The 11,761-nt window shown below is 48.0% G+C and overlaps 1 protein-coding gene across 4 annotated transcripts in view; it reads right to left on the reverse strand.

The window, feature by feature from the left end:
• The window catches only part of BIN3 (bridging integrator 3), a 50,558-nt gene extending 39,808 nt beyond the window's left edge, over window positions 1-10,750 (reverse strand). Inside the window, exon 1 of one of the 4 annotated variants that reach the window (XM_019966328.2) lies at window positions 10,632-10,750. In XM_019966328.2, the coding sequence (XP_019821887.1) occupies window positions 10,632-10,639 (8 nt within the window). In that variant the 5' untranslated portion in view covers window positions 10,640-10,750. The remainder of the gene's footprint in view (window positions 1-10,631) is intronic. The other 3 variants (XM_070794906.1, XM_019966329.2, XM_070794904.1) reach the window with 3 other exon arrangements.
• Between the last annotated feature and the right edge of the window lie 1,011 nt (window positions 10,751-11,761).

Below are 11,761 nucleotides of genomic sequence, written 5' to 3' on the forward strand. Positions count from 1 at the left end.
ACTTGGGCAGGTGGTCTGATGGAGGGATCAGATTCTCTGCTGCTGAAGTGGTAAAGGGTGGAGAGAGAGCAAAGCAACCTTAAGTCAACTGACTCCTCTGCCTCTTCGTCTCCTTGACCTCTGGATTTCATCCTATGGTTCAAGGCCCCCACAGGACATCCTCAGAAGCAGCAGCTAGAGCGACGGCAAGGCAGCATCTCCTGAGAGCACTGCTGCCCTGGCATTGCTGGGGCTCTGGGATGAGGGGCTCACTGGGCTTCCAGACTTCTGTTCTCCTCCTCGTCCTCACAGCCCTCCCCTTGGAATCGGCGGGGGGAGGGGGGGAGGAGTGGTGTCAGCAGAGGTCCAGAGAGGAGACAGGGCTAGCTCCCCAGAGAACCTCTAAACTCTGGGAGCTATCAGAAAGGCTGTGAGCTCCCGACCCAGGGAGTGGGCTTCCTTACTTGGTTCTCCTTGCCATTCCATAAATATGAGCATCAGAGGGCAGGGGAAGAAATATTTTGGTCTCAGGAACAAAATGGAGAAAATATTTCTCTCAGCCCTGCCCTTCTCCAACCCCCAACCAGCCCCACCTCAAAAAAAAAAAAAGAAAAAAAGTTTTATGTGTACAGAGGGAAAGGGGAAGAGGGGGGAAAGGGTTCCATTTTCTTTCACAATAAAGAAAAGTCAACAGGATGTTCTCCAAAGCTACAAATATACTTTTCAAACAGTAAATATCTCTATTAGCAGCAGGATGCCAGTTGGCTAATTCTGTCTCAGTAAAACCTTTCCCAAAAAACTCCTGCTCTTGTGTAATGTCTATTTACAAAACCGGCTCTTGTGCCTTTTCAATTTGCTGGGTTTCTCAATCTTTTGTTTCCCCACCCCCTCCACAGCAGAGGCAGAGACTAAGAGGCAGCCCCAGATGGCAGCTGCGTGGGGATCCCCCTGGTCACCCCAGCACCTCTCTCAAGCCCTGCCTTCTTTGGAGAGTCCTCCAGTCTATCACGAAGAAGAGCTGAAAGAAGCTAAAACCTACGTCCTCCTCCCTGGCCTTCACTGGGCCTCCTGGATTTGTTTCTATGGAGCCTGAATGGGCCTAGGCCCCCGCCGAGGGTGGAGAGAACCCTGGAATGATTCAGTCTACCCCCACCCCGCCATCTTCCAGATATCTCCAGCTGAGCAAAGATCAGAGTTCGGGGTGGTGGGGAGAGGGAGGGCTGAGCAGAGAGTAGGAGGCAGTTGATAGTGGCTGAAATCCTGGCTCCCCAGGGAGTGGTCTGGGCCTGAGTCACCGTCTCGGCAAGAGCAGGAAGGTGGGCGAAAGGCAGCAGCTTCTGCAGGCTGGAAGGACAAGCCCCTCCTCCCCCAGCCTTCTGTCACTCTATTCTCGGGTCGCTGCTGGCTCTGGTCTGAGGCCCCCACCAAGGCTACCACCACCTTGACCATGAGAGAGAGGAAACAGCAGGCCGGGCCAGGGCAGGGCTTACAGGGAGTCAGCTGGCTCCGGAGGAGCAGCTGCTCAAGGGATGCCATCTTCTCTGAAGGGCCAGCTGGCCACGATGCCTGGGGCCAAGGAAAGTTCAGCTGGAGCAAGGACGGGAGAGATCCCATCAGAAAGACCAATGGCCTGAACTATGAACGACCAGTTTCCAGTGCCTACGACCACAGCCTCTCCAGCCCCACCTCAGTCCTTCCCCTAAATTAGCCGGATCCCAAACCAGAGCACAGAGGACACCACCCTCACTTGCCACTGGACCGAGGAGGTGTGTGTGTGTTTAAAAATAAAAGGCATGACTCTGTGACTTGGCCGATTCAGCGCTTGGACCAGTACAATCGCCCAGCTCAGCTGTGATCCCTCCTTCCCCACGCTCCTGGGGCTGACCTCTGAAAGGAAAGGCAGAATGAATCACAGAGTGTAGAGTAAGTTCATCCAATAAAGAGGCCATTTACTGAGCATCTACTATTGCCAGTTTCTGTGCTTGCTGCTTCCGCTACGTCAGTTCATTCAAAGTGCTGCCCTCCCGTATTTCACTCAAGAGACAGCGCACTGTGTGAGGGGATAGACTCTGGATCCAGGCTGCCTGGGTTCAAGATCTGGCTTTGCCAACTGCCAGCTGTGAGACTTGACAGGTGACTTAATTTTTCTGTGTCTCAGTTTCCCTGTCTATAAAATAGGGTCATAATATAGCTATTGTATAGGGTGGCTGTGAAAGCTAAATTAGTTTACTCTTTACAATAGTTCCCAACCTATAATAAGCAGCCCGTATCTGTCTGTCATAAAGATGAGAGTGGTGGTATCCTGACGATGCTAATCAAACTGAGGCCTAGATGGGGGACTTGCACAGAGTTAAACAGAGGTCAAGTACGTCAGGAGACCCGAAATGGTTGTTTTCTGTTTGGGGAGCACGCAGCAGTCCCACAACATAATCGCCACTACCAGGATCAAGTTGATATATTTGCTTACAATTGAGTGGTGACTTCCTCCTGAGCAGTAAAAGGATTTGTGACAGAAGTCCGGAGACTTTTGGAACATCCAAAGATCAAGAAAAGAAAGTAAGGAAGGCAATTCAGAGAGGTGGCTTGGACTTTTTTTTTTTTTTTTTGCCTCTCTTTAAAAAACTCCTAATTATTTGACAGACATTTTTAAAAAATGGTTTTCCCATTTTATAAAAGGGGACCATAAGGGACTTGAAGGTACAATGTTTGTCCTGCTTACTGGACAAGCCAGAGATAAGTCTTCTTTGGCCTGACCTCCACTCTGATGGGTTCACGGAGGCTGAGATGCAGAGACTCTGAGAAGCACCAGACAAGCTGAGGCACTAGCTCTGATCTCATTCTCACTTCTGTACTTCACCAACCAGGAATCTTAAAAGCGCTTTTACTCTGTCATTTCCTCTTCTCTGTTGAAGGTCTGGTCCTGAGAAGTGAGAGGAAGGCTGGGATGGACATCCACCTGTAGGCCCCCCTCCCTCGGTCATCCCCAGCTTTTGATCACAGGAGGCAATGATTCTTTCGCCATGAGGTCAGCCCTAGCCATGATGCTGGTCAGGCGAGGCATGACAACAGTTACAGAAATATTGGAAACAGAAAATTTTGGCACGTGTATAATACTCATATATCTACCACAGAGCAACGTGAAACTCTAACACTGAGCCACACTTGCTTCAGGTCTTATCCTTCAATCTATACAACAGCACAGATACTGCTGAAGCTCCTGGGGTTTTCCAACCTGATCCCACTTCTTTCTCCCCACCCCATTATCCTCGACACAACCACTACCCTGAATTCAGGGTGTATTATTCCCATATTTTCACTTCATAAATTTGAATCCATAAGCACAACACAGTACTGTTTTACAGGTCTAAACTTTATACAAATATGTGCTGGGCTTCCCAGGTGGCACTAGTGGTAAAGAACCCGCCTGCCAATGAAGGAGATGTAAGAGACGTGGGTTCGATCCCTGGGTCGGGAAGATCCCCTGGAGGAGGGCATGGCAACCCACTCCAGTATTCTTGCCTGGAGAATCCCATGGACAGAGGAGCTTGGTGTAAAAAAGCTCCTCTATGGGGCAGAGTTGTGTAATCACAAAAAATGAGAAAAAGCAGTTCCCCACAGGGTTGCAGAGTCTAACATGACTAAAGTGACTTAGCACACACAAACTTTATACAAATAGTACAATATTAAATGTACCATTTGGAAACTTTATGTCTAGCTTGATGTTTCTGAGACACACATGACTTCATTCATTTTGACTACAGCTTATTTTACTATGTAACGATACCATGTTTTATTTTCCCATTCTTTAGCGTCTGGACATCTATTAATACAAACAATGAAGCAGTGGACATTTCTGCTGCAGGTCTCCTGCTGCACAGGTGTGAAAGGTTAACTGGGTGAGGGGTAGGCCCAACTCTGACTGCGTGAGGAGCTGCAAAACCTCCCAGTGGGCTGCAAAACCTCCCCGCCCTCACCCCATGCAGTGGCTGCAGTTCCCACTGCTTCCGCAGACACCTGGCATTGCTAGACGAAATTTACCGAATCTTTTGCCAGTCCAGTAGCTGTGAAATGGCATCTCATTTCTCACTGTTGGTTTAATCTCTCCTTGAATATTATTTTTTTTAGATTTTTTTTTATGTGGACCATTTTTTAAAGTCTTTATTGAATTTGTTACAATATTGCTTCTGTTTTATGTTTTGGTTTTTTTTGGCCCCGAGGCTTGTGGGATCTTAGCTCCTGGACCAGGGATTGAACCTGCACTCCCTGCATTGGAACCTGAAATCTTAACCACTGGACCACCAGGGGAGTCCTCCTTTGATAATTAATTCACAGAAAATCTTGGCTGAGGCTTTTGTCCACCTGGTTCTCTTTTCTGTTAAGTGGTTGACAGTTTCCAAATCTATGGAATAAATTCTTATATAGAACCAACCAGTGTTCTTTACAGCCGCCCCTTCTGTATTTATTATAACCTATGACAAAGAACCAAATAAACAAACAGCACCATCTTGACCAGGCTGGAGTCACAGGTAGAAGCTTCTAGTCTGAATATCTGTAATAAACTCTGGGTCCTGTGTAGAAGACCCATCACTCACTGATCATTTACACTACTGCATGTCATTCCACTGTAAACATCTATCAAAATCAGTCATGAAAGCAATGAAGTGGGTCTTTCTTTAAAAACCAAAATAGAACATAATAGAAAATATCTGAGTGCACTGCACACATCCACTGTGAAACTAATTTCAAGTGTGTGTGTGTTGACATCAAAGGCATTTCTAACGGCAAACTGTGGTCAAAAAATTTCAGAAGCCACTGTCCAAGTTGCCCCGCCCCCATCTCCATTCTTTCGCTTCTGAATTATCCTGCAGACCACTGCCAAATTAACCTGACAAAAATCATTGCTTTTGCCCTGCCACTTCCCTGCTCAAAAACCTGCAATTTTCAAAAGCCTAGGCTTGATTTCAATTCCTCAGCATGGCACTGCAAGTGCTTGCAGTAGGGCCCCAACCAGAGTGCCAGCTCTCATCCACGAAGCTTCTACCTGAATCACTATTAATTAAATACAAGCTGGCCTCCTGACTGCCCGCCCCAACACTCTAGAAGCATTCCATCTCCATGCACTTTTCTCACACCATTTTTCCAACCTGTACACCCCTCTCTGTCATTCCCCACTGCAATAGGACACGCTTGCTAAGTCAACGTTGAGTTACAGTCACATCCTCTGCTTGACATCTTTCGTGATGATGCTACATGGACGTTTAGTGATCCGCTGTCATTCCTGTGAACCCCTGGCACTTTTCATACACCAGATGAAGGCAAGGATAGAGTCTTAAAGCCTTCGGAATGTCCCCCAATGTTTAGTGCTTGATATATGTTAAATCAACAAAAATTCATTGAGCGCTATGTGCAATGAACTACAGTGGGCTCTATTTAGTAGATCAGCCACCAGACTAATGGTTTTGGGACAACTGTAATAGTTTAACTGCCAATCTGAAAGCTACCTTAATACATTTACTTAGAGTAGAATAATCGAGTTGGCCAAAAGGTTTGCTCAGGTTTTTCCATAAGATGTTATGGGAAAACCTGAACGAACTTCTTGGCCAACTCAATATAAGAAAATGCCTTTGACTAAGAAGCTGTGGGACTCAAGATGCTTGACTCTTTCAAACTGCTCCCAAATCAGGAAAAAGTCCCTTCCCCTCTTGTTACAAATGGCGGAAAGTAGAGTTTTACATCTGTGCACAAAACAGTGTTGAATACAGAATCCCATGGGCTCCTCAATGGACATTGCTATGCTCTTTATGGGTTTCCCAGGTGGCACTAGTGGTAAAAAATCCGCCTGCCAATGCAGGAGGCATAGGAGATGAAGGATTGATCCCTGGGTCTGGAAGATCCTCAGCAGAAGGAAGTAGCAACCTGTTCTAGTATTCTGGCCTGGAGAATCCCATGGACAGAGGCTACAGTCCATGGGGCCGCAAAGAGTCAGATAAAACTGAGCATGTGGCTCTTTATAGAGGAGGAAGAAGCTTGGGGAGAGGCTGGCCTGTCCAAAGTCACAGAAGTGAGTGGTAAGGCTACCCCAGGCGGGGAGGCCCCATAGTCGGAAGGAACCATGATGGCCCAGAATAAGACCGGTCACTTCCTATAATTCACTACCAATCTGCTCATGTTAATCAGCTGACTCTGGGATCCAGTCAACTTGGGGATGGTCTTCCCCTTTCCTAATGTTCCTTTTCAAGCATAGGAATTCTCAGGCTTCAGTTCCAGTTCTGGGAGGTGAATGAATTCAGGTAAGTTGCTGAAGGGAGATAATCAGACCTGAACTGCAAACCTCAAAGGGTAGACGCAGGGATGCTATCAGATAATGGATGGGAACATAATTTGCAAAGTTAAAAATACTGTATGAATGTAAGATAGCAATGGTAATGCCAGAGGGAAAAGAGCCTCCCCTAAGAAAATGTTTGCCATTGAATGGATGTCTCCCTCTGACCCAGCAGTTTACTGTCCTTCCTTCACATTCCATCCAATTCATTTGACAATGACTGATTAGGTATCCACTATGTGCCACACACCATGTGTACACACAGATGGAGAAGCCATAGATCCTGCTCTCAGGGACTTTACCATGTGAGAGGCACATGTTTACAATATGTGGAGAGTGTGGGAGAACTATATGAGAAGCACTGTGGAGCTGGAGAATAAAGGCGTTTAGGTGGGGGGTCGGTAGGGAAGGCAAAGGACAGAACAGACAGTAGACTGGGAAGCCACTTCTTCATGTTAACGACAGCATACTTAGACCCTCTTCAGTTTGTAAAGTAGCTTTTGCACATTTTTATCTTACATTTTTCCTGAGCAAAGGCAAGTCAGTATATGGGAATACAGTCCTCATTCATACATTTAGTCAACATTTACGGATTGCCAGGGACAGTGCTAAGGTTACTACGGTGGCCAAGAGACAACTGTTTCCAACAACTCATCGACTAGTGGGCTGACTGAAAAGCCAGCAATTCAAGTATAGATGCTAATGAGAGCCAGAGGAGGGGCACCCCACTCAGCTTGGCAAGGTGTGCAGGGGCCATTTAGGAAAGACCCTCAGAGGAGGTGACACCTGCCCTGACTTTTTTTTTTTTTTTTTTACTTCTGGCTAGGCTGGCATTTGTTGTTGCATCGGGGCTACTCTCTAGTTGGGGTGCACAGGCTTCTCATGTGGGTGCTTTCTCTTGTTGCAGAGCACGGGCTCTAGGGTGCGCAGGCTCAGTGGCTGTGGCACATGGGCTTAGTTGCCTTGAGGCATGTGGGATCTTCCCAGACCACGGATCACATCCATGTCCCCTGCACTGGCAGGCAGGACCACCAGGGAAGCCCTGCCCTGACTCAAAGGATGAGCGGATGTGGGCCTGGAGGATGGTGGGGCATGGGGAGGAAAGCATTTTGGGCAGGAGCAGTGGGTAGAAAGGAGCAGGGGCACAAGAGACCAGGAAAACCATGGACACAGGAGTGAAGGGGGATAGCCAGATCCAGGGGGCCTTATAAGACATGGCACAGAGTTAACCCTTTATCCTGAAGATGATGGGTGAGAACAGGGGGTGAAAAAAAGATGTTCCCTGAGGAATACCAATGTTTAAGGGGGCAGAAAGAGGTAGAAAAACCCAGAAGAATCACAAACACAAAAAATCAGATCTGCAGGGTTTCCATTCTTTTCACAACAGATCTGGGTGACAAAGTGTCAGTTGAAAGTATCCACTAGAGAAAACAAGATGGAGAAAGATCAAGTGCCTGACCAGGCCATACTGTGAATGAGGGAACCAGAGCCTGAACTCAGCACGCCAACTCCTACCAAGTTTATTTGTGTTGATTTTAATTTCCTTTCTTCTGAGTCAAACTCCTGAGCCTCTAGGTACAGGCCGATTTCCTTCAGCAGTGCTCCTTTTTCCTTGTCGTTGAAGCCTAACATCATTGTCAAGGTGTATGGTTCCAAGGAAGACAGATGAGTAAGATTAAGGCCACTATCCTTAATACTACTTAATTCTTCCTCCACATCATAATAAAGACACACACACACCCAGGGAGAGAGGGAGTGATGGGGAAGAGAAGGGGAAAGAGAGAAGCACTTGGCTTAGGGCCAAGAGGTGGATCTGTGATCTGATATGTGAACATCAAATGCCTTCCTCAGAGCAGGGCCCACCACTTGGCCACCTTGCTGAAAGGCAGATTGGTGGATGGTGCAGGAAGGCAGCAAGGGCCCACTAAACAAACAGGCAGTGGGCGGGCTGTATGCACTGAGGAAGCAGAGAACAAAGGGCTCTCACTCTTCATGCAAAGTCCACAGTGTGCAAAGGGCACCAATATTGGACATTTCTCACTGTGACATTTTGAAAGCCCAGTCTAGCCCAGAACAATGGTTGCCCTCTGGGGACTAAGGGCTGCGTGCCCCTAGGCCTTATTCAATGATGGCTGGCATATCCTATGTGCTTGGTGAACTTGACCTTGGGCATCAGCCTCCCATGACGGCTCTACGTCACTCTGGTCTCTTCCCCCACTGAGAATTCCAGTCGCAGATGAATGGATGGATTCATTCTGGGAGCAGGAAAACCACTCCAGGAGTGAATCAGAAGGATCCAGCCCCGGTCCTCTTGCCAGCCATTGAGCCAGGAACTGAGTGTGATTGTGTGCCCAGGCGCCCGTGCTGTTCCCCTCTCAGGGAGAGAGGGTCAGGGTCCACGCAAGAGATGACGTAGAAGCCCTCTAAGGAGGAAGAGAAAGGAACCTCAGCTTTGAGGGACAAAGCCACCCTTTTGGTTGTGACCCTCAGTCCAAGGAGGAGCCAAGACGTGTGTGTACTGGTAAATTAATTCTACTGGAAAAAATCTCAGCTTTGGCTGGACAGTTACTTGTCAATTTCAATTCTCTCCAGCCTGAAAGGCTTTAGGAAATAGGCTACTAGTTTTTTTTTTAGGAAAAAAAGGGTTCTGTGAGACAGGTGGAAACAATGCATCTCAGATCACCCACAGAATCCTTTGGCTTCAGTGGTCTCTGCTCTGCTCCTCCGATTTGTGAAAAAAAGATTGATTCACTCTTAAGAACTGTAAATGCCAGTCTAAGCAATGTAAAGCACCTGTACTGTGTGCTTTTCACTTTGAGGAAATTAGGTAAGAGAACTCCAAAGATTCAAGATGCCGCAGGTAAGAAGACGTCTATCTCACAAAGTAAGGGGACCCTGGTTGACCCTTTAAGGAAGCAATTCCTCTAGGAAGTGGAACTGAAGGATTGCCACTTTGCCTGTCACTGATTAGGTTATAACAAGCTGGGAAAATTAGCTTTTTAAGGCTCAAGCCCGCTATCGGCCTCCTGGAGCAAAGGTGAAGGGAAAAGGAGCAGCTCCTGTTGGGGCTTGTTAGAGGATTGCTCCGGGCTGCCCTCCACGTGCTGGTGCTGATTGTCTTATATTTGTCAATCTTCATCTAAGAAGCAAGGGGAGTTAGGTAGAAATGGCTTACTTTTACACCAGAGATCTGTCCTTGACACTGAATGACATCAGCTGCTTGTGGCTAGAACTTAGTTTCCACAGATGGCCAAATGAGAGCCTGCAAGAGCCTTCCTGAAGAATATTCTACCATCTTTGCTCATTCATAACTCGCTATCGTGTACTTTTGGTAAAGAAACAGACTAGACTCTGAGAAGAGAGTGGCAAAGATGATCCCTATGCTAACAGAACTTGGATTCCAAAAGGATTGATTCATCCTGTACATCTCTGGTGGGGGGCGGTGGGGGAAGGGGGGAGCAGTGCATTCAGATCAGCGCATCTATTGTGTTGGTTGGATGCCCTGAGGTTTGGAGTTGTGAATACGTAGGCCCTTGGGCCTGAGGGTGAAGTCCTTCAAGCAAATTGAGTTTTACAAAAGAAATCAACCATTGAACAATATCAAATGTTTATCACCAGTCAAGTATCAGACAGTTTCATAGCAACGCACCTGCCAGCTCTTTAGTTGTGACTCTACTCTGAGACTCCCTCCTTCCCATAACATTTACACTTACTTATGCTAACAGGGAAAGCAATGAGGGGGTAATGGCCCTGGAAACGATGAAAACTAGTCTGGTCCTGTACCGACAGGGTGCGTGTGTAATTCTGGCATCTTCCAAAAAAGAAGCACGGTTTGCCTCTTGAAGACTAAGTGGGGCAAAGGTTACTCTTCTGAAAGCAAGGGGGTTTGATCCGTAAACTGGGCTCAGATTGTCAGAATGAGGGCCACCTGGCAGCGGTGGAGAGACGCTCACGAAGGGAGAAAGAAGGAGATATTTCTCAACGGATATCTAGAAAAGGAGGTAACAGGAGAGTCGCTCCCTTCACGTTGTCGAGATAAGACGGACGGTACCGGCTCCTTGGAACAAAGTCAGGAAACAAACGTCAAGATCCCACGCTAAAGGGATCCCACGCCTCACTTCCCGGTGAGGCCTGCAGAGAGATGAAGCCTGCCGGCAAGCACCGGAGCAAGGCCCCTTGAACGACCCTAGATCCCGAGCCAGTCGGGCCCTGCTCTGGGGTGAAGGGTCCGCGAGCAGCAGGGACCAAGGGACACAACTCGGACAGACGCAGGGCAAAGCGCATTGCGGGCCGGGGGCTCCAGCGGTTCTCGCCGCCTGGCCTCACTCACCAACTCATGATCCCGAACCTTGCCCTGCCACCGGGGTCCTCAGCTGCAACTCTGTCCTGGGAGATCGCTTCCGGATTCAACCAGTCTCCAGGAAGTGACGGTAGCCCCGCCCCCTCTGCCCGGAAGAGGCGTTCGGGAGGGCGGGGGTGGGGGTGGGGCGCGGCGCGTTAACCCTTCCGCTGCCGCTTGCTTCCGAGGTGTTGCCCTGGCCCGCGACTCTCAAGCGTTGGCTTAGGGGGTCCAGAGGACTTAGGCTGTGGCGGGGGCTTGAGGACCCCTGGGTGCGTTTTGTTCCTTAAACACTGACTTGTAAAATTCTCTTCCACAGACTACACGTGTTGCATAACCGCCGATTGCCTTAGTTTTTCAGTCTGTAAAGAGATTTCTTGTTCAGGGACGGTAGCAGTAACTAATTGTCTGGGGATCGGGGTTGGGGAGGGCGAGAGGACGAGGATGAAGGAGGGGGTGTGATGGACGGGAACTTATATTCACTGTATGGTCTTTTGTATCTTTTAAATTTTCTACTGGGTACATAGTTACCTGTTACAAACAAAGAAATAAATGGATCTTTCTCTCCTCCAAGATGGCACAGGACTGTGAATAGAAATAGAATAGGTGCTTTTCAGGTTGGAATGTTCTGTGGATTTATTCAACAGAAGAAGACTAAGAGTAAATGTTGTTTCCAGTCTTCCGTCTGGGCTCCAATATAGAACGCAAATGATGTGAATGGTCCCAGTCTTTCTACTCATTCATCTAACAAATATTCACTGGGCTCCTACAGTGTGCCAGGCACTGCACTAACTTCAAGAATACAACCATGGAAAAACAGTATAGATCCCGTGTTTACGCTCTCCTAGAGCTACCTACCTGGCAGTTAGACAGATATAAGTGTTCGCCAGGCTCCTCTGTCCATGGAATTCTCCAAGCAAGAATACTGGAGTGAATAGCCATTCCCTTCTCCTGGGGAATCTTCCTGACCCAGGGATAAAACCTGGGTCTCCCACTTTGCAGGCAGATTCTTTACCATCTGAGCCACCAGGGAAGCCCCTGTAGGGAGAGGTAGTCAGGCAACTAAATAATAGTGTATAATGGGAAAGAACAAGGCACTGTGGCAGCCTGTAAGGGGCCCC

This window comes from Bos indicus, chromosome 8 (genome assembly GCF_029378745.1).
Source record: "Bos indicus isolate NIAB-ARS_2022 breed Sahiwal x Tharparkar chromosome 8, NIAB-ARS_B.indTharparkar_mat_pri_1.0, whole genome shotgun sequence".
Lineage (NCBI taxonomy): Eukaryota > Metazoa > Chordata > Mammalia > Artiodactyla > Bovidae > Bos > Bos indicus.